The sequence below is a fragment of the Dermacentor silvarum genome, chromosome 3, assembly GCF_013339745.2.
Source record: "Dermacentor silvarum isolate Dsil-2018 chromosome 3, BIME_Dsil_1.4, whole genome shotgun sequence".
NCBI lineage: Eukaryota > Metazoa > Arthropoda > Arachnida > Ixodida > Ixodidae > Dermacentor > Dermacentor silvarum.
Window position 1 is genome coordinate 176033036 of NC_051156.1, and position 23036 is coordinate 176056071.

At 44.6% G+C, this 23036-nt stretch overlaps 1 protein-coding gene across 1 annotated transcript in view; it reads left to right on the plus strand.

The window, feature by feature from the left end:
* Positions 1-23036, plus strand: part of LOC119446134 (beta-1,4-N-acetylgalactosaminyltransferase bre-4) — a 49292-nt gene that overhangs the window by 9499 nt on the left and 16757 nt on the right. The window contains exons 2-4 of the mRNA XM_037710487.2: positions 16308-16590; positions 16671-16854; positions 22073-22305. Coding sequence (XP_037566415.1) covers positions 16486-16590; positions 16671-16854; positions 22073-22305 — 522 coding nt within the window. The 5' untranslated portion in view covers positions 16308-16485. The remainder of the gene's footprint in view (positions 1-16307; positions 16591-16670; positions 16855-22072; positions 22306-23036) is intronic.

A 23036-nucleotide genomic window follows, 5' to 3' on the forward strand; every position in this document is an offset into this window, starting at 1 on the left:
TAAAGGAACCCGCATACACAATAAACTATCAGTCACTTAATTAAGGATGACGTCATAAGTTTTTTCTGAAACTTGTATTAACTGACGCGCCGAGTAATACCACTCTTACAGAAAAGTTAGCATTTTTTACTGTGGCAGCAGTTAAGTGCTTAAAATTGGGTTTGCCTAGTCCCATCCGTCCGCCCATTCTGTTACGCTGATGACGACCGTTGGCATCATCGAGAGCATACTGCGACGCCTTTTTTTGTGTCTTCAGGCCACATTTTCCTCCCTGTAGCTTGATAATTGCCCCAGTGTGAGCTCAAATAAAGCTTCTCTTTACAACCATCTCCAATAGGACCCGAACCCATGCCAGTGAAGCTATGTGCATTTGGAAGTCTAGCACGCTAACCACTCAGCTATCGCGCTACAGCTGCACTGCGCAACTAGTACAAAGTTGTGCGCTGGCCATAGACTTTGTGAGCAGATGCATCTGTGCGTGTATTTCGGTGTCCCCGACGAACAAAGCTTTTGTAGTGGACAGAGGATTACCCTAACTGGCATTACATAGAAATAGGGCTTGACAAGATGATTATGTGTTTGCATTCACTTCTTCGTTGTCGTGCTAGTAAAAACAACGTCAGCAGCACAAGGATGGCTTAGATGACCGTGACGTTGATAAGCCTCAAACGTTGCACGCGCACTAAATATGCGCTGAGAATAAAGTTGTGGGTGGAAAGGAACGTCGAATGCATCGACAATGTAAATGCCAACAGTGACGTCGCAGCGCCAACGCCCCGTAGTTCACACAGGAGCTCACAGTATTTGTTAAGAAAGGTGCTGGGCTATACAAACATGCACGAAAACAGCACAAGGACTCACCGGCGCTAAGTGCCTTATATAGTAGTACTGCAATTGTACAGAGAAAATGAAATCGTCAAAATCTCGCCTATGGCAGTGCATCATTTCGCTCGTAACATCATTTACAGAAGATTGTTTGTCCGCACAGTCTATTTGAAGGTCCCAGGTGAGACTTTCAAAGACAGTAATTGAGCCTTCAAGTCACGAAGTCTTTAATACAGCAACTATCTCCTCACCTACGGCCTCAATATCGATTTACACAATAACTGAATGAAAGGGTGAAAGGAGACTTCTAATTTGAAGGTCCTGTAAAATACACATGCTGCAGTCACGTCTGGCAAGTAGGTGCTTGCACGTTGTCTTACTAAACGATGAAAATAAAGAAATATGACTACTATATCACAGTAAAATGGAGAACCATATACATAATTAACCAAGATTATATGAATAATAATATTCATAATAATAATATGTTGAACCACCACGAACAAATACAAGATTAGCCTAATTCCTTGGCCAATCAATTTCTGATAAAGTTCCCATAAAACTATCAATTTTGGTGGCGTGGAGTAGAGGTAGAACACTGGGCTTCTAATCTGAAGGTCGTAGGTTCGAATCCCCCTCCAGTCCACTACATTTTCAGGCATGGAGTTGCGCCTGACACCAGTAAAAAAAATGTCAAGAGCTAGTGGGGCGATACTAGTCCAGGTGCAACCAAAGTAGGAAGATCCACTAAGCTTCAACAAGGTCACTTCATCGGAATAGGAATTGACCTCCCCGGTGCAGTATTCGGCCGCTACCTCCCTCCTTACTCCTGCAATTGACCCATGGCCTTCAGTCCCCTGCGGCTGCGGAGTGTCAGACCAAGGCGGCGGTCAGACCTGCGATGCGGCAGAGTGTGCTAAGAATCTCTTGGTCCGGACAGGCCATCACTGGAAATGTAACCTAGCAACGTTCAACACGGGCGCCGTCTCGAGTGAGGCTAGCTTAGTAGGGCTGTTTGAGGAATTATCAGGCATTGCTTGGGATATTATTCGCCTTAGCGAGGTAAGAACAGGTAAGGCTTACACAGTGCTGACTAACAACCACGTCCTCTGCAACAGAGGCCTTCCAGATAAGACAGAATACGGAAAGCATTTATGATTTCTACAGCATTAATGAGAGGGGAGCAGTCGTCGTAATCAAAAATGAATAGGAGATATAGAACGGTGAAATTTAACAGTTTTATGAATGTGTTTAATTAACGATGAGAAAGGTGCAAACTCAGTATACTGCTGTCATGGGCGACTTCAAGGAAAAAGTGGGGGAAAAGCAGCCTGGTGTGCAAGCAATTGGCAACTACGCTATCGATTTTAGGAACACTAGAGGAGAGATGTTAGCAGAATTCGCGGAAAAGAATAGGCTCCGAATAATGAATACCTTCTTCAAGAAGCGTAACAACAGGAAGTGGACCTGGAAAAGCCCTAATGGAGAAACAAGAAATGAAATAGATTTTATACTTTCTGCCGATCCCAGAATAGTGCAGGATGTAGAAGTGTTAGGCAAGGTAAAGTGAAGTGACCATAGGTTAATGAGGTCTAGGATTTCTCTGAATTTGAAGAGAGATAGAGTAAAATTAGTCAAGAAGAAACAGGCCAACTTAGACTCAATAAGTATAAAAGCAGACAAATTCAGGCTGGTGCTCGTAAACAAATATGCAGCTTTAGAACATGAAGATGCAGATAACAGAGAGGTAATGAATGAAACAGTAACTAGGCTAATTTCAGAAGTAGCAATTGAAGTGGAAGCTAAGCCACCAAGGCAACCAGTATAAGTAAGCTCTCCCAACTAACAAAGGACCTAATAAATTAGCGAAAAAGCATGAAAGCGTCAAACTCAAGAGACCAGAAATCGCTGAACTTTCAAAACTGATCAACAAGAAGAAAGTAAGGGATATTCACAATTATAACTTGGGAAAGATTGAGGAAGCCGTAAAATATGGACGCAGCATGAAATCAGTAAGAAGAAAGCTTGGCATAGGACAAGGCACGATGTATGCACTCAAAGACAAGCATGGTAATATTGTTACGATGGGGTGCGTTTATTTAACATGAATTGATGAAAAGGGGCCGCGCCGACAACGAGCGGCTACCAAGAAAAGTGCACTTCGTTCTCCTCTTCTTCCGTCATTGCCGTAGCTTTAGCGTAACAATATCATCAGCAATTTCGATGACATAGTAAAAGCAGCGGAAGAATTCTATACCGACCTGTACAGTGCCCAAAACAGCCAAACTACTTTCATTCGAAATAGTGATGAACCGGATACAGAGACTCCTTCTGTAACCAGCGATGAAATTAGAAGGGCCTTGAAAGACATGACCAGGGGGAAAGCTGCTGGAGAAGATGGATTAACAGTAAATTTAATCAAAGATGGAGGAGATATCATGCTTGAAAAGCTTGCAGCCCTTTACACGCAATTCCTCACAACTTCAGGTGTACCAGAGAGATGGAAGAACGCCAACATTATACTTATCCATAAGAAGGGAGACATTAAAGAATTGAATTACAGACCCATTAGCTTGCTTTCAGTATTGTATAAAAAATTCACCAAGATAACACTTGACTTCAGTCAACCAAGAGAACAGGCTGGCTTCAGGAAGGGATATTCTACGATGGATCATATTCATGTCGTCAATCAGGTAATCGAGGAATCTGCGGAGTACAAATAGCCTCTCTATATGGCTTTCAGTGATTATGAAAATGCATTTGATTCAGTAGTGATACCAGCAGTCATAGAGGTATTGCCTACTCAAGGAGTTCTGGAGGCATACGTGAATATCTCGGGAAATATCTACAAAGATTCCACAGCTACCTTGGTTCTCCACAAGAAAAGTCGAAAGTTACTTTTCAAGAAAGTGTTCAGGCAAGGAGACACAATCTCTCCAATGCTATTCACTGCATGCATAGAAGAAGTATTCAAGCTCTTAGACTGGGAAGGCTTAGAAGTGAGGATCAACAGCGTATATGTCAGCAACCTTCAGTTTGCAGGTGACATTGTCCTATTGAGCAACAATGGGGGCGAATTACAACAAATGATTCGGGACCTTAACCGAGAAAGTGTAAGAGGGGGGTTGAAGATTAATATGCAGAAGACAAACATTGTGTTCAATAGCCTGGCAAGGGAACTGGAATTCAGGATCGCCAGTCAACATTTAGAATCTTTAGAGGATTACGTTTATCTAGGTCAATTACTCACAGGGGACCCTGATTATGAGTACGAAATTTACAGAAGAATAAAATTAGGTTGGAGTGCATACAGCAGACATTGCCAATTCCTGACTGAGAGCTTACCAGTGTCGTTGAAAAGAAAAGTGAAAAATTATTCTCTTCTACCGGTGCTAACATAAGGGGCGGAAACTTGGAGGTTAACAAAAGGACCACACAAAGAGCAAAAGAACGAAAAATGCTAGGCCTAACGTTCAGACACAGGAAGAGAGCGGTGTGGATCACAGAGCAAACGGGGATTGCCAATATTCTAATTGACATTAAGAGAAAAAAATAGGAGCTGGGCAGGTCAAGTAATGCGTAGGAAGAATAACCGTCGGGCCATTAGAGTTACAGGATGAATACCAAGAGATGAAAAGCGCAGTCGAGGACGGCGGAACACTAGGTGGGGTGATGAAGTTAGGAAATTTGCAGGCGCAAGTTGGAATCAGCTAGCGCAACACAGGGGTAATTGGAGATCGCAGGGAGAGGCTCTCGTCTAGCAGTGACAATAATTCGGGCTGATGATGATGTTGATAATGAAAACTATCAATTTTAACTAAATGTATCACCCCTTGTTGACACGGGGAGTGTTAGATTGCTAAAGCATGTCTATGTATGTAAGCAAAAAATGAGAAGGATATTGTAGGGTGAAAGCGGATATAGCTTTGCAAGACATGTCGTAAATTGCCGCGCCCGTGCGGCTTCATCCAGAAAAGTTGGTCAATGTTCAGAAGCGCAGGACTGGACGAATGAACAACACAGCGGACACGACGAGCCGGAACAAGACACAGGTCCACAAGCTGTGATCTAACCAGCGCACGGTGCCGCGTGGGGCCGCCCTCGACCGCCAACATTCTCTGAAATGAATCTACGAAGCGTTACCAATTATTGGCTCAATATTTGGTACGTAAAAACTTGAGGAGTCGGGACAGCTCTCTCCTGAATGTCTGGTACCCACGAGGAAACACCGTATCATTGTCTTCAGCATATAGAGACCTTATACGCTGGAAATCGTCAAACAAAAGGTTGCGCTCGGTAGCCAATTCAGGAAATCCGACTAATGTTTTCGAATATCACTTATAGTCTAACACGTCGAACATAACGGAGACGTGGCGAGTCCGATTTTATGTAGCCATGCCGTAGTACGTGCTGACCCCGTGCGGAGGCGATGCAGCGGGGAGATCCAGACCACACCAAGGGAGAAGAAGCATGTGCTTGCTGAGGTAAAGCTAGGGAGACGATGGAACATATTTAATTAGAACGTGAAGATCTCTACCCAGCTGCGGTTTAGGCTGCACAGGCCTCCTTGAAGCCCTTTGGTTCAGGAACAGCAGGGGGAAAGAAACCATGTCCGCAGTAGAGTACAGTAAAAGGCGATTGGAGGTTTGGTGGCAGAAAAGGCCGGAGACCACAAACAACGCAGGCATACAAAAAAAAAAAGAAACGTTTCCGATAGTGGTTCAGAAAGTTCGATCCTGGAAATTTTTCTTTGCTAAACAAAAAATAGGTAGGACATAAGGCTAAATAAGAACAAGAGCTTTCTGGCATTTCAAAGGTGACGCTCATAGCATCCACCTACCCATTGGCGGGCCTGCTTGGCCTCTTTGTCCCAGAGGGCTGGTAAAGTGATGACAACCATAAAGAGTGAGAACGAGTGGCCACTGTTTGTTTTAGAACACGTTGGGGATCTAATTACTTCTTAGTTGGCCCGAGATCTAAGGCGCTTCGAAAAAAGTCTATCACCCACCTCCTTCCCCGCGACACCTTCATGCAATGAAGAGAGATAGAGAGAGGAAGATGTTTATTAAATAAAAAAATGTACATGTAATAAAAGGCAACCCCAATGGAAGCAACTGAAACTTTTTTGTAGATACGAGGCTGCGCAATGCTTTAGGAAGGCGTAAGTAACTTTGCCGTGCACTTCTCCAACACAAAGCATTGCTACAACAACCGCAGAGGTGGTTGCTGTCTTGCAGCATTATAATTTACTTTGTTTGACAAAACTTCAGTTTCCGTAAGGCTGCTTCAATGGCCACGCTACTATTGGCGGAACGACGCAGTCAATTTGGGCAGAACTGGACATCCTGAGGGACGGAATCACAAGCAGTGCTGCGGCGCTTGCTCCGCGCTTCTGAACAAACGAACTGTCGGTGAATATTTACAGGTGCTGGTTCAACGTTCTTTTTAAGTGTTCAACTATTTATGAATGTGCCTCCGATACACTAGAGAGAGCTTGCTGTGTAACCCGAGCATTCTCCGCTGGCAGTCCACATTTTTGTGTGACCATGGCGGGCCAGGTCACTGCATTCGCTTGGGAAAAACACGGCCACGAAGGCGTATAGTATTGAATGCCATGAAAGCAAGCGATTCCGTACTGTTTACAACGTAAGCCCGTTGTACCTAGTGGCACGTAGGGCTGATTTTTTTGTTTACTTTGTTCTTTTTAACCCCACCATATCCTATGTTTATAACGTAATCCCATTAGGAGTGCTCGACATAGCGCGCTCGTTTCACTTAGTCGACTTAACTGCGTAAGTAGTCTAGAAGCGAGAAGACGAAGCGGTGGCAGCCGAGACTCATGGAGCACCTTAACACTCGCATCTGATTGTCGCACTCCCAAGGAAGCTCTGGGGACAACGGCCAAGTTACTCCAGCCGTGGCGAGATCAGTGGCAGTTCAAAGAACACTTAATCCAAATTCCACAACATGCATGACTTTCTCATACGGAAAGTAAGTTGCAGAAATTACGAAGAAAAAGGCAGATCTATTTTATTCACACTGGTATTTCTCTACTACCACACAATTATAACTATCTTTCAAATATTCTCAGAAAAGTTTATCTTGTCTTTAATTCATGCATTAAATTGAAAGTTTTTATACGATGGCCCCCCTCCCCCCTATAACCGACCTATAACCGCTAGGTTCTTGTCCAATTCCTTCTAGTTAGCGGACGCAATTATTCGAGGAAGAAGCAGGAAACTAAAACAAACCAACCAATCAGATGATAGTCTTCACGGGAGTAGAATACTGCTGTAGCAATAAATTAGTTCAGAGCAGAAGAAACCGCTGAAGTCAGCTGTATTTTTTAATTGGTTCCGTTAGTTTTGGCTGGTTTTACTACTATTCAGCTGTCTCATGGAGAAAGGAAACCCAAGAGAGGCCCCGGCCTGAACGGACGTATTGGAGAAAACCTGGCGGAAATCACGTGCTATTTTTCGCAAAGGAATACTGGGACGGGTATGGCAAATGTCAACGTTGCCATAGCAACCGCGCCCCTGAAGCTTTCGCTGCTGCTCTCGATCTCTGAAAAGTGAGATAAGATTTTTACGCCGGTGCTCCACTAAAACCGCTACAGAAGTTTCGTAGGCTTTGTTTTGACGCGCGTCGGCAACACACACTTCCGGCGGCTCGTTACAATGCAAGTTCAAAGTTCGCGCCCATCGGCTCCCGCGAGCTGTAGAACCCCTGATTGGAGGCGCAAAGGCAGATGAGAAACCAACATGGCGGCACTTCCGGCTTCAAAAACGTGATGTCAGGGCCTCTCCTGTTTTGTTTCTTTCCTCCATGAGTTGTCTTTATTGTCATAAAATATACGTGGAAGTGCATGGTTTATCTCATATGATACGCTACAAGATTCGTTCATAATAATCCAGCCATACGTTTATTTAGAAAAATGAGGTTTGTTTGGGCACAGTTGAACTAAACAAGGGCTGGTATAATTTTTTACAAGTGGTTTTGGTTCGTAACACTTCGTAACACTTCTGACAAGGAAATAAAATACTTTTTCACTTACTGCAAGAAAATAAATTTTCTGCAAGTAAAGGCTAACACTGCAAAAAATGCAGGAAAGCTTCAGGAATCCTGAAAAAAAAACGAAAATAAATTGTTTTAACACCACCCTTTATTATTTCTTCCTAAAGTCGGTCGCCTCAGAAATGGTGAGCTCATATCTGCGAAATTGATGCACCGCACTTCTAACCCTTGCCCCCCCCCCCCCCCCCCCCCCATTTTTTTTTCAAGTGAGACGCAAAAAGCGCTAGGCCATGCGTCGGATCCAGAAGTTCATACAAAAAGGAGCACAACTTTCCTGTGGGCTCCTTCGCGGAAATAATTGAGCAACCGCTGGAAGACAATATGTCTATGGAAAACACCATAATATAAGTTTTGCAGCGACATTCTAAATTTACTGCAGTTTTTTATGTTTGGTAAACCAGGCATCAGCGCTTTAAGTGGTGGAGATAACGTAAGTATCGGAAGCATTGAAACTTCTCACATATCGCGAAAGTGAAGCAAGCAATTGAAAGTAGATGCAGATTGATAGAGAGCATCACATTCAGCGGCAGCGGAACTCTCAACAAATAGTGAGTAATTATGGTAAATTTATGTCATGTTATGCCATTCAATGCGTAGAATGGATAACCGGTGGACCATTAGAGCTACAAAATGGGTATCAAGAGAAGGGAAGCGCAGTCGAGGTTGGCAGAAAACTAGGTGGGGTGATGAAGTTACGAAATTTGCAGGCGCAAGTTAGAATCAGCTAGCGCAGCACAGGGGAAATTCGAGGTCGCAGGGAGAGGCTTTCGTCTGCAGTGGACATAAAAATAGGCTGATGATGATGATGTTAAATTTATTTCCACCAATACATTTGGCCGCGAACCGAACTTTGGTTACTAGACGTCTTTACATTCTTCAAAAATACTCAGTTGCACTGCACGGAACTCCTTGGCATAGGCAAACCGTGTTGTTCCTACCTTAAGAAGCTTCCGACATGCACTGTCATGGTTTGCTAAACACAGGGGGAACAGCCTTGTCCCATTATTATGGCACTCGCTCTGAAAAAGTAGTTTGAACCTAAAACTAGTTGCCATTTCATTATGCTCGTACTCTCGAAATTGCTGTTTTCAACGTCACCAGCCTATTTTTGCACACATAGGGACGCTGCATTTGCCTCCCTCCAAAAAGAGCATCGCCCCGAGGTTCAAGAAATAACGGTTGCTAAACAATGGAAAAATAGGTGAACGTAGCTCAGAAAGGTGGGGCTTTGTGCTAACGACGTGTAGAATATCAGGCAGGTGTTGACGACGCGGCTAGAAGAATAAACGGTCAGCAACAACGTCATAACTGATGTAGCTAAGGCGTCGTAAAACCATGCACGATCGAAGTACCAACGTCGAAATGGTTCGTAAAGACCTTGGCGTCGTACAAGAGTCCAAACACTGACTACCTGGCCGCGCTAATATATGAGTGGTGGGCGGGGAGAATTCTAACGTTGTCCAGTAACTCTGTCCATCACGTAGAAAAAGCGACTTGTGGGTTGCGCCGGACCACTCGTCGCCGTTAGATGTCAGCCGGCCTGTTTCCCTGCCAAGTGCAGGGACGCCGACAGTGACGAGCGTCGTTTCCAAAACGGCAGTGGTAGGAGCAAACGCCAGACGCTGTAGGTGCTGTTTCATGGCGGGTGCCTATGCGTCCTGATTTGCGGGAACCACGGCTGCGTGGGTGACGAAATGATGTGCGGCGATGTTCCGCTGCACAGATGATGCATTCCAGGCGCTCACACAAGGATTCGAGCGGAGATTGCGGTGCCGAAAAGCTGGGTGGGGTTTGCAGGGTGGGTATTGTCACCCGGAGACGATGTCATGGCTGCGATGGTTGGGGTGGCTACTTCCATGACTTTGTCGGCCAACGTGGTAATTCCGGTAAGTTCAATGGTAGAAGCTATTACTAGGACCATCTGCACGTTAGCCGCAAGTCGTTGCAAAAACAATTCGCGCAAAAGCGTGTCGTCGATGGATATTGCGTTGTCTGCGAGAAGCTGCCATATTCGGTGGGGAAGTTGACTAGGGCGTCGGTCACCGAGTTCTTCAGCGGACAGAAGCTGCTGGATGCGAGAACACTGTGAAGCTGCTGTGCGCTGTAGCAGGGCTGCCTTGAGATCGTCATAGGTGGCGGTAGACAGTGGGGCGTTCAACAAATATGCTACTTCGTCAATGGGGGCGGGTGAGAGCGCTGAAACGGCGTAATGAAAGTTTGAGGCTTGAGAGCGGATACCAGAGACTTGAAATTGCGATTCGGCCTCTGCCGAGGGATGTTGGTCCCAGTACTGTAGGCAGTATCACATGCGGGTCACCAAACTGTGGTGACGATCGACCACGTAGACCGGTAAAGTCTCGGCCTTCCGAAGGAAAGAACAAACCGACACGGAGCTCTTCGTGTAGCATTTTTTTATCTGTCTCGGAACGCTAGCCCGTGATGGCGCGTGCAAGCTGCACCTGCCTCGTGTAGACGCTAATGCCTACGTTATTCTGATGCGACGCCGATGCTGCTGCTGCTACCATAGAGTTTCTCACTATAACACCTAGAGGGTAAACTGGCGTCACCGTCTATGCGAGTTTCTTAAAGGGCTGCCGTGCCCTCATGGGAATGACGGGATATGTGTCTGCGAGGCTTGTGTTGGCTGGTGTTGTACGAGGCCTCGTCTAAAACGTGGATATGGCTACACAAATAACGTGTTCTTAAAATAAAAATCTACATAAAAGGCTTTCATGCATCCATATTACATCTCTCAGTAAAGTTTACTCACCTACAATGCAGCATCAAGCGAAGAAAAGTAAGAACAGAAGACAAGTTGTTCCAAAGCGAGCGAGAATCTTGTCGTCTGCCCTCCAACTTTAGCGGCAAGCTGATACTTTTTACGTTTCATATAATTGTGCACCCAATAGTAAGTCCTCAAACTTAAACGAAACATGTTTTTGTGTAATAATAAAGCTAAAGCAGTTTTTTACGTCTTGTTTTAGCAGGAAATGAATCATTGTGACAGACGGACCGGTGCTAGCCAGGCGCGTCTTCAAGGCGTTCGGGCTCTCCAAGAACGATGCCAATCCGAATCCACAATATACCGGCATTCCCTTGCATACCACAGCGCAGCAGCGCCACATTTCCCTCTAGGTTTTATAGTGTGAAACTCTATGGCTGCTACATATAAGTACAGTGTACTAGAATACTAGTACACTGTAATATAAGTGACATTGATGGCGTCACGGTATTGCGGTCAACCTAATATGACCGGCAAGAGCTGTCTTGCTTCCTGGGAGCACTCGGCCATTAATCGCTGTAATGTTGGCGTAGCATGGCCAAGGTCAATCTAAATAGGTCGCGAAGCTTGGAACGAAAAGCGTGCCAAAACCTATAATTTTGTCTATTTCAAAACTTTGCTCGTTCTTGGTGACCCCTACCAACCAGTGATTCTGGCGCAAGACTTCGCAAGACTGTGCAATTAAAGCAGCACAGAATGGCGTTGCTCACTTGAAAGCGAAGGTTGCATCAGTTTTTTAACAGCGGAGCTGTTTAAGCAAGCCATAATTTGTGGTTCGTATCAAGAAACTATCAAAGAAGTAAAATTACAAACTTTCTTGCGGAGGCGGGATTCCAACCCCCGTACCCACGGTCTCAAGGCGAGCGTCGTAACCACTAGGCTATGCAGCCTTTTTTGCTTTCTTTATTGTAGGCTATGCAGCCACGCTTGCAGAACGTGCATTTATGCGAACCATCTCACTGCGTTCGAGCGTCGTCGTCTTCGTCCACAGCTGGCTCGTTCCCACGCTCGTGCTCTGAGAGGTGAAGAAGAGGTTTTGCGTGCTGTGAGAGCGAGAGAGACGCATTCACGGAGCGGGTCTGCTGGAACGCGTTGTCGGCATTGCAACGCGGTGGAACGCGGTGTCGGCATTGCAACGCAGTATCGGTGTCGCAAGCTGCGCTATGCAAGGCGCAGTGACGGCCGTAAGTCCGAGACGCGCGAAAATAAATTATCATCATCATGAGTAATAAGATGAAAAGTTCGCGCGCACTCCCGGAAAATGCTAGGCTACGATCGCCCAGCTTCGCTGTTTCAAGCGTTTCTTTTTATTACCTTGCGTGTTTGTTCAAAGTGTGGCGTGCGCTTCACTTCAAATTTTGCGTGACCTAGTGCACGACATTCATTGGCGAAAGGTGTGAGTGCAGGTTTTTTGTAATCTTGCAAGTTCTCGCTGCGGCATCCGATGCACTGTGTCTCGTCGGGATGATAAATGTCGAACGCTCCACAAAGAAAGGTCGTGCTGTGCTCGTTCATTCTCCGTAAAATAGGCATTCGAGAGCCTGATGGGCAGCAAAATTAGTAAGTCAAATGTTTTCTAAATGATGATGTGGGGAAATGTTGTCTAGTCTGATAACTGTTGGATAGGAATACATGGTGTCGCACGGAATTGCGAACGATTCTGTGGAAAGATTTCGCATATGTTGCTATACATTACGACTATGTGCTGACCGTAGTACTTTTCGTCCACTGAAACATGTTTTGTTTGGTCAGTTATATTGGCTGCATTATTGTAGACAAATAAAAGTGAAGTTGCTTTTGAAACCTCTGTGGCACTGTCATTTATTTCCACCCTATTCGCTCCCCTTCCTAAGGAACCTACTGGAGCAATTGCCACCAATGACAGCCTAATTATGGTCACATTACGACACACGCCAGTCCTATAGTTTAATCACACGCTGGCGCTTCTGCTGAGGCGAGTCCCAAGCTCGCTTCAGCCTCAAAAGAAAAACAGCTGCTGGCGTAGGGGTGGAAATACCGGATGCTAAAGAAATTCAAAGATTCGCGCCAAGCAGCACAAGATCTTGACGTCGCTACTATCTCCGGTTGTGACGTCACTTTTTTATTATTTTTTATTTTTTTGCTGGCTGTTAGTTGTCCCCCCGCTACGCTGATGCTGACGGTTGCAACGAGCCGCAATTTTCTTGACATGTTAGCATCTATGGAAGCTTTGCCGCCAGTTTACATATACCTTAGCATGGCATCAAGCATTGTCGTCACTTCGCGCTGCGTGGATGTGACCGAATGGTGTCGTTCTCGTTGTTTCCTGCAGTGCCGTGTCATATGCAAATGTTACAGAATAAAAAATTTCGTACCAGTTTTTCAGCTCTACGTGGACAAGTCTGCCAAGGTCATGATGAAGTGTTCGTAAGCCACTTGTTTGCGACTGATAGGCTACCGTACTCCAGTGCTTTTTAAATGCAAACGCTCCGTAAAATTGTTGAGGCCAAAGCACCAATAATCCGCTTTTTTCGGCGATGAATATCGAACGGAATACAATACAGATGAGCTTATTCCTAAGACAAGCATCGCGAAAGGTCAGGAAAAGATATATATTGAAAGTAACGGCAAGAAATCAATGAGACTATAATTTAAGAAGTCAACTGGCACTTGATGCACACGCGATACCAAGTAGTTGTTTTTCGCAGGACAGCGACTAAGGCCCATTTTCCTCTCAAAATTAATATGCCGACGCATAGGAGGAGAAGGAGGAAACAACTTTATTTTGCTAATTTGGCTTAGTGATGGGTGGCTACTAGGTGATGCCTCACAGCCACCTCCTCGGCTCCTTTGATGGCCTGAAGTTGAACCTCCAGGTTCGGGTTCATAAGTATCGCTTCCCACGCTTCAGGCAAGGGAGCGGCCAGGAGATCTTGTAGGGGGAGGGGGGGGGGGATCTTCTCTGCAGTCCCAGAGAATATGATTTAGGGAGGCTATGGAACCACATAATGAGCAGTGTGGGTCTGTCAAGTCAGGGTAAAAGTGTGCGTATATTTGTGGGCTGGGAAAGGAGTGTGTTTGGAGTCGGCGCCAGGTGCCGACGCATAGAAAATAGCCAAATGTGCTTGTGTTGCTGCCTTTTTTTAGTCTTGCGTCTGATTCCGAGTGCGTAGCACTTCGATCCTAGGCGCCAATGCTGTCGATCGCGGTATCGTTCAAAAATCCCTAGAAGTGCAAGTTTGAAAAGAACAGGGCTGACAACACCGCGTTCTGAGACGCCACGACGCATTTATTTGGGCAATCTTCGGTGAGAAGGAGCAGGGACTTTCGGGCATGCTAGTTTTAAATCTACCGGGAGATTCGCCACTTTAGTTCCGCTGACACAAGCGCTCCTAGAATGCCGTCACACTAACGCGAAGCTTCTGCGCGCATTGCAGACTTTTGTTTTCACTGGGATCCAACGGTTCAAAATATGATGCTTCACGCAACCTTGATACCGAAGCACGAGGAGAACCTGATAAATTATTTTAATAGTCCGTAGCACGACGGCACTGTCCTTGAACATTATAAACTTAGCCGGCTGGCAACAGTGTTAAAGACATCGAAGCTTTCGCTAGAAATGAGAGAATGTCAACCATACACTTTGGCAAACTACGTGAGAAAGCTATTAGGAGCAACGGTCGTCATACTTTACGAATGGTATTCTCAATAGTATAGTATTTACCTTGATCTACTTGCAGGTTTTAGACGCGAGCATTCATCAATTGTCAATGCCATCGATCTCGTGACTTTACTGAAAAGCATACCTCTGTAAAGCGGTAATTTACACCGCAATTTCGCAACATGAAATGCGTCTGTGGAGTATCATAAAATGAACACAATGACAGCGCCCTAACGCGGAGGAAATTGAAGCTTCAAAGGACAGTGTCGGGTCCCTGAAGCTTACATGCGTGTGTACGTGTACTGTAGTCAACGTCTCCTTCCTCCTCATGAAAACACCGCCGATGACCTGGCTTTTACTCTTGCAATTTGTGATAAATATTCTCTGAAATTGAGGTGATCCTTCGATTTATTATTGAACAAAAGTATCAAACTTGCCATGCTTGACACCACAGGTATCATGATAGCATCAATTGTGAATTCTAGGCTCCTATGCTGTCGCGTCAACCCACTCGGAAGCTTCTAAACGAGATGCTACGTGTTTGCCGACACAAAACGTACAGTGACGCTGCACAAGAATCCCGTTACTGCATCATGGATGCGGTTGCTTCATCAAATGAATGTTTTGTAAACCGATGAGGCGCACCTGTATTCGTGAAGAGTCGATGTTCCATGTTGAAGAGCTTCGGGTACGTAAATAATCGGCCCTCGGGCGGCAAGCTTCAAGCATCATGCTTGACGCTTGGACTTGACGTTGTTACAGGTTTCAAATCAGTTTATTATTATTATTATTATTATTATTATTATTATTATTATTATTATTATTATTATTATTATTATTATTATTATTATTACTATTACACCGTATGTTAGTTACCAGCATATAAAATATACAGACCAGGCTCCCAATGTGCAAGACTGCAACGGGACCCTCGGTGAAGATTACAAATAAATAATACAAGGATTTGCAGCAGTGCGAACCAATGGAAAAATATATCAAGTAAGAAATAACAGTAAGAATAAAGGAATAGAAAACATCCAAATGCACGAACGCAAAAAACGAAGAAATTCAGAAATAACTACTGTATATAAGCACACAAATCTAGTCCAATTTAACAAGCAGCAACATCAAAATTCAATAAATAATCTTTTAATGAATTCTTGAATGAAAATAAAGAAACTTTGCATTTAACGGACATGGGTAAATGATTACACATCTCGGGACTCTTTCCCACGGGACATCACGGTGTTTGCATGAGCCGTGTACCTAGGTTAGAAGAGACACTGTCCTAGACGCTGACGCTGCGGTGTTTCGGCCCTGTATAATCAAGCCAATTTGAGGCCGTGCACATCGGCAGAAGTTCGATGCAGCGCGATATGAGGGATTGGACGCTAATGCCAGGGAGGTTAGCATGTTCATAAATCCAGTATCAGGAAGCTGCACAACCACCGAAAGGTAGGTGTGAGGGCTAAAAAGCGAGGGACGTCTGGAGTACGGGTGTGCCGCCTCGTCCGACATCAACAATTGTAACACGACACTACAAAGGAAACTCATACAGGTTTTCTTTGTTGTTTTCTTTGCATACTTTCATTCTACAGTCGGGTGGATCACAATATGTCCCTCGCACCAGTACTTGTAGGGCCGGCTTGTTCCTACTCGAGACGTTGCTGCTGACGACAATTGCGAAGGAACGCGCAAGCGATTTTTCGGTGTTCCTGACACAAGACTATAAATTTTGTGCTGCGTGCAGGGCAATAATATTTGGCTCAAATATTCACAGGAGCCTCGTACGCAGATAGGCAACGTTTTATTATGTTCAAAAAGTGTTTCTCGGCACTTTTAATCAATTCGATGTACTTTTGAACTTGTGAAAGATATTGTTTTGGTAAATATTCTCAAGCTAAAATTTATTAAAACGAATTTACGCTACATTAGGATGCCTAAACAAAAAAAAATGGCTTTCTCACGCCTTCCTTTTTTTTGCAGACGTAAGGAGAGAAATGACCAAATTACCGTATGCTATAATTCCCTGATTCACTTTGGGAAACTGCGACGACTGCCCTCTGTTAGGTGGCCACGACTTCAAATACCAGTGAAGGTTCCGGTTGTGGCTGCACAAAACCACAGTTTTCAAGGTGCCGGGATTTTAGCCGCGTTAGGAGCGATGGTCCGCAGCATTTTCTTTAAGGTAGCCACAGGCTGTGTGCTGCTATACATACTCATGGATGTCTGCTTCGACGTGAAGGGACTCACAGAAGCAGGTTTAAAAGTAAGTACTCCTTACAGCAAGCGTACAGTAGGAAGAATTCTACCCTATAATCCTTATACCTATAAACGTCTTTGCTGCAGACTATGCTTCGAAGTTTCCCCGTTGTCGACAAAATACCCGAGGCCGCTGCAAAACGGCAAACTAGCACCCTGACACCGAATCAAAACCATGGAATTACCGGAGTTCCAGCAGACGTACTGAGCGACAGCACTATGGGTAATCTTTCAGCGTGGAAGTTATGCCCCCCTATACCCCCAAATCTGGGTGAGCTTGAATGTATTCGATAACGACTTGCAAGTACCTCATTTGCTAAACTTGGTAGTTGGTGGCCTGCATGTTTTCTGCCGTGCTTTTCTCCCAGTTTGATTATGAAGTTTTGATTCACTCAGGTAGACTTGTAGACTTGTATACGTCAGGAATACACGGTCACTATTAGGGCATACGGATCTTTCCTCGCATCATTTTTCCATCAGTGCAACACACATTTGACTGGTTTAAAAAGTTCATATTGAAATCTCGACATTAACTTTACTCATTCTTGTGTTCTTTCTACTATTAGTTGTTATTGTGTGAGCCATGACGGTAACATTTCAAGAAACTCTTTACGAGCTGTGACACTCAGCGAAGTTTTCAGACTTTACTATCAGGACACTTTTGTAGTCTTCTGGGCCCGAATTCACAAAAACGTCTTACGCTAGGATTTTTCGTAAGAAAGAATTTTAGTCAATCCGGATGCCAGACATATCATTAGCGACGGCGGCCAGCCAATGGCAAAGCGAGCTTACGAAAGAAAAGCTACGTGAATGTGGCCCCTGGGGAGCATTCCCAAAGCTACGAAAAGGGCGAGACTTTTTTGAAAGCTCATCTGTAACCGAGCAATGCCATTACGAAGCGTCTGAAGCCAAAATGGGTGATAAAGGGAAAAAAACTGTAAACAAAGAAAGTACTGCGCAGGCGTTGTTAAAGAACTGAGATATTGAAGTATTGGGGATAAGAAAAGATTTAGCAAAGAAAGACTAAAACAAAAGCGATGTAAAACACGAGACAATAGGGCTGTTAGCACTTCGGGAAAACATATAAATATTACCGATTCAATAAGTTAGCCTTATTTGCCATGAAAAATAAATTTAAAAAAACATTTAAATGTCGTAGAAACTGTAATGCACTTAGACAGGAAAAAACACGTGGTGTGGCCATTTTTATCGGGTTTTCCTACAGAACTTGCGTATGCGACCTGTTAAAACAACTCAGATGGAAGCAGGGAGGCGCGGGCACTCTCCATGCCATGTAATTCTATGAACGTCCTAGCAAACGCCGGAACACAACCTGCAATATTGATGAGACAGGCCAAATAGCCTTAGTGCGTCGACGTAGCCGTTCTGCTTCGATTACCTGGTCCATAAGACTTCCAGGCAGTGGTATGCTAGATGTACGTGCGATTAGCCCATCAACTAATCAATCTCCTTGCAAGAGTCAAACCCTGAGATCTTAGGGAGCTTATCTGCATACTGTATTACTTTAGCTAGACATACAAAGTGTTCAAAGTTGAGTTCACAGTTTTTTTTAATGCCCGCCGACAGAATGCCCGACGACCCGCCGGCAGAGTACCAATACATCTTGAATGTACACAACGTACGGTTCAGTCGATGTTTGGGCCCGGCACGAAAGTTCTTCTTGGCGGCTCGCTGGCGGCCAACTGGCTTCCCAAAGAGTTCCTGCAGTTTTTGCTTGCAGGTGTCCCCACTGGTCAATTCCTCCTCGTGTGTTCCGTACGAAACACGGGCCGTTCCCTTTAGGTAATAAATGATGTTAGCCAGCATTATAGTTGGGTCCCACTGGTTGTTCTTGCTGGCGCGTTCATATTCTATTAGCCAGTCTTCGACGTCCATGTTGTCAGAGCCCGAGAAGGTGCCAGGCTCCCGGAGTTGGGTCAAGACAATCGGTGCTGTAGTAGCCGAAGCAGTGGGCCTCTCCGGCGACATGGTCGAAGGGCCCACGAGATTTCCGCTGCGAAGTTCCGTGATGTAGTCGTGATGTACCCCGCCACTCCACCAAGATGTTACGGGGAGATTTACAGAAAAGGGGGTTTATGTACACTATGTACAAGGAGACCAACAGTTGGACAGCAACAAGAAAGATGGTGGACCACAGTTTCACTTCTTCCTCCTCTTGTCGGCTCTACGCTTCATCACATTTTTTGTCTGCCGGACAACTGGCTCATAACAATATCAATCACATGAGTAGCGTGGTAGAAGAGGGTGTTCAGGTTAAGCTCTTTGCAGACGACTGCTTAATTTACACCACAATTGCTGACAAGTAGATGACCAGCTTAAAATTAAGAAATGTTTCCGAAATTTAGATGATTGATGTAGGAAATGGAAAATGGAAATAAATTATCCCAAATCTACATATAGACACATCAGCAAAAACAAAACTATATATTCGTTTTCTTATAGCATTGGAGGACCCTTGTTGGAGAATGCGCACCAGTTCAAGTAACTGGGGGTAACAATAACACGAAATTTGACATGGAACCAACATATAGATAACGTCCGCATGACTGCCTATCAAAAGTTATATTTTTGAGAAAAAAACTGCAACATGCATCGCGTAATGTAAAACTTATTGCATACACCACCTTCATTAGGACGATACTAAAATATTCAGCCGTAGTTTGGAGTCCCTATCAAGTGACGCTAAAGAGGAAGTTGGAACGGATACATGAGACTGGCGGCGCGTTTTATTTGTTCGACGTACCGAAGGAAGGAATCGGTCACGATGATGTTACAGTGTTGCAACTTGGATCTTCTTGAGGTACATAGAAAGAAATATAGGCTGAAGGTACTTTATCAAATAATGCTGGATCAACTTAGGATTGATAAGCTCAAATATCTACACGCTCCAGGCAAAATAAACTGGCGAACTAACCACGACTACGTCATAAAACCGTACCAAACTAACAGTGATACATTTCGATACTCATTTTCCCGGATGCCATAGAAATGTAGAACCAATTGCCAAACGCTAGTGGTATCCTAAAAGATGTCGCCGACATTTAAAATGCTGCTGAGGCGTATTTACGGGAGTTATCAATTTAGTTTTGAAGTGCCAAGTGAAACGTATGACTTGAGGTTCACTGTACGTATTTTGATAAATGTCAGAAGTGTGCTGAACAGCCTTTAAGTGAATATCTTATTTCACTGTGAATTGACAAGTGTTAAGCAACTTTATGTACATTGACATTGTCCATATTAGATTTACGTAACTGTATTGTCCTCTCTGTCATGACCCTCTATATAAATAAAAATAAATAAAAATAAATAGTGACCCTATTACAAAACCAAGTATCCAGTGCCCAGTGCGATGCCTGATTATGGGCCCACTGTCGCTAGCTGGATGCTGGGACGCTGATGAGGCGCGGCATACTGGGACGCGCTGGGCGCGGGGTACTGTTGTGAAATGCAGCTCTACAGCGAGAAATACGTGGAGATTGGCTACCGTATATATTTTTTCAAATACAAAAAGGAAAAGAGAGCGTTGTAATGTAATAAAAACAAAAATAAACCCTCTAGGATTCGATCCTGTGACCTACAGATCCTGAATCCTGTACCGTACAACTACGCCACGGCATTTTTTTTTTCATGGTATTTAATACATTAACATGTCATCCAATAAAACATTCACTAATTTTGCATAGTCATAGAAAGGTGGGTACAATGAGTCACACACAGAAAAACAGAAGAAGCGCTGTTCCGCTTTAAAAGGGTAGTAAGGCTAAGCACCTCACCAAAATGGGGTACCAGTCCGGTTGAACATCAAGTCCATCGTAAACATTCTTTAGGTACGACGCGTAATTTGCCATGTCAATACGCATACGCAGTTTCAATTTTGCACAAACGTCTCGCACAGACATGGTAGATGCGCTATTGCCCCGCAACTAAACCTTGCGCCTCTATCAGAAAGTAAAAGTTGTTGTCCATATTCAATAGTATGCCTGGAAGTGCTGAAACACTAATTTGCTTTTGCTTTTGGTATATTAACTCGGAAAAAAAAGTCTTAAATGAATGGCCGACCCGGAACGCTGTACGGGCAGTTACCGAGTTTGACAGCCGTTTCGTGTTCTTCGCGCAAGGGAAATGCAACATTTCCTTAGTTTGACAATGCACTTCAATCGACACGTCTGTGTAGTCACATATATCCGTCAGAGGAGCGGTCGGTTAGTGCGGTTCGCAGCCTTCGGCGATAGCACATACGCATGTTTACAACGCGTCATAGTCGGCGCTCATCGCTTGTGCTGACACTGTAGACACGAAAGAATGGTCTGTTTAAGAACACCGATGGGAAATCTGAAATACAGAGTCATTTATCCTCGTTAGACATGTTGATTCCTGAGCCCAGACGGGCCGATAGAGTCTAGACGGACTCAGAGGGTACGGTAGGCCTAACCTTCGGTGGAAGTGAACGATTTCGGCGCGGGTATCTTATGAATGTGAAAATGTTTGTATTTGAGCCTCAGGACCTTTTAACTATTATTTTTAGTACACTAGGGAAAGTGGAAGTGCACCAATAACCTCAGCTTTGTGCTGGTGCGATGATATCAATCAGCGGCAGGCTTCATGAGGTCCGTTCGAACGCGTCTGAACGGCTGCTGGGTTCGCGTCAACTGCACAACACTGCGACAACTCGCAGTCTTCGGTTGCGTACAAACTGCTAGAAAACGAAGCGTTATTTTCGTTTGCGTAAGTTCGTTCACCAATGCAGCTATCCACACAGTCAAAAGGGAAATGCACAAAACAAAAGTGATAATCTTGGCCGCATATATATGCATGGGCAGCTCACGCACCTTTATTCCAAGCTGCAACTCCACCGACACAAAACAGTCATTTACGACCCCAAATTATTGTGCAATTTAGGACAGGAGACTGTTTTATAGTCAGGACCTTCCCATAAAATTGTATCAAGCATTTAATATTCGACAGCGCCTATATTCCGGCGCGGCACAAACGAAACCAGCGCCGTTTCCAGTACGAGCCAGTGAACTCCAGCGACAACCAGCGCGTGTACAGCGCACACCAGTGTACAGCGCACACCCAGCGTCATAGCTGTGAAACCAGCGTCTCGTCCAGCGTGAGCCAGCTCTTATGCAGCAATCTCACCAGTGTCCCAGTGACTCCCAGCGTGCGCTAGCGTCCCCAGTGCGATCCAGTGTAAAAAAAAGCGCTGGTTTCACACTGGAAGGCACTGGAAGACGCTGGTTTTTGCAATAGGGGAAGCTTTATGTAAGTCCACAAAGCGTCATCTTGGGGGACTGAATTCTATTTGTACCTGCATAAAATTTATCACGAATTAAGATGCTTCCGGCAAGCAGCCCCTATACTTCTGCGCTCGCGTGATATGGCGATGTAATAAACTTCTCCTTTTCTTTAATATTATACGTTCACGTCGACATCGCATCATGTTTATTTTCTATTGAATATTTCAGTTGGTTACATACCCACGAAGATGGATGTGCCATCCTTAGAAGCTGTAGAAGGCGAATTCCCTGACGTAATGGTTGGCGGCCACTTCCGACCCAAGGAATGCACATCCCGGCACAAGTTGGCTATCCTCATACCATATCGAAACCGGGCAGAACACCTCAAAATATTTGTATACAACATTCATCGGGTGCTGGCGAGACAGCAGATTGACTATGGTGTCTTTGTCATTGAGCAGGTAAGTTTAGCTTCCCAATCCCGGCCAATGTCGCAAGCGTAATCCGCTTGCACAACACGGGAAAAAAATGTTTGCGGGGAACACAAATAAAGAATCATAGCGTCCTCCGCATTTAGTTTGATCTTGCGCGAAGTATTCATTGCAGAATTTCGTTTTGTGTCAGGGTGAGTTCTCGCAGCATGCCACTCAAAAATTAGGATAATCAACAAAAGGAAAGTGAGGGACATTCGAAATTACAACGGGGGAAAAATTAAGGAAGCTGTCAAATATGGACGCAGAATGAAATTAGTGCGAAGAAAACATCGCATAGGCCATGGCAAGATGTATGCATAGGAAGATAAGCAGGATAATGCCATCAGCAATTTCGATGATATAGTAAAAACAGCGGAAGAATTCGATACTGACCTGTACAGTGCCCAGAGCAGCCAAGCTACTTTCATTCGAAATAGTGATGAACAGGATACAGAAGATCCTTCTATAACTAGCGATGAAGTTAGAAGGGACTTGCAAGACATGACCCGAGGAAAAGCTGCTGGAGAAGATGGAATGACAGTCGACTTAATGAAAGATGGGGGAGATATCATGCTTGAAAGACTTGCGGTTTTTTATACGCAATGCCTCACGACTTCAAGTGTTACAGAAAGCTAGAAGAACGCTAGCATTATACTAATCCATAAGAATGTAGACGTTAAAAAATGGAAAATGATAGACCCTTTAGCTTGCTTTCAGTA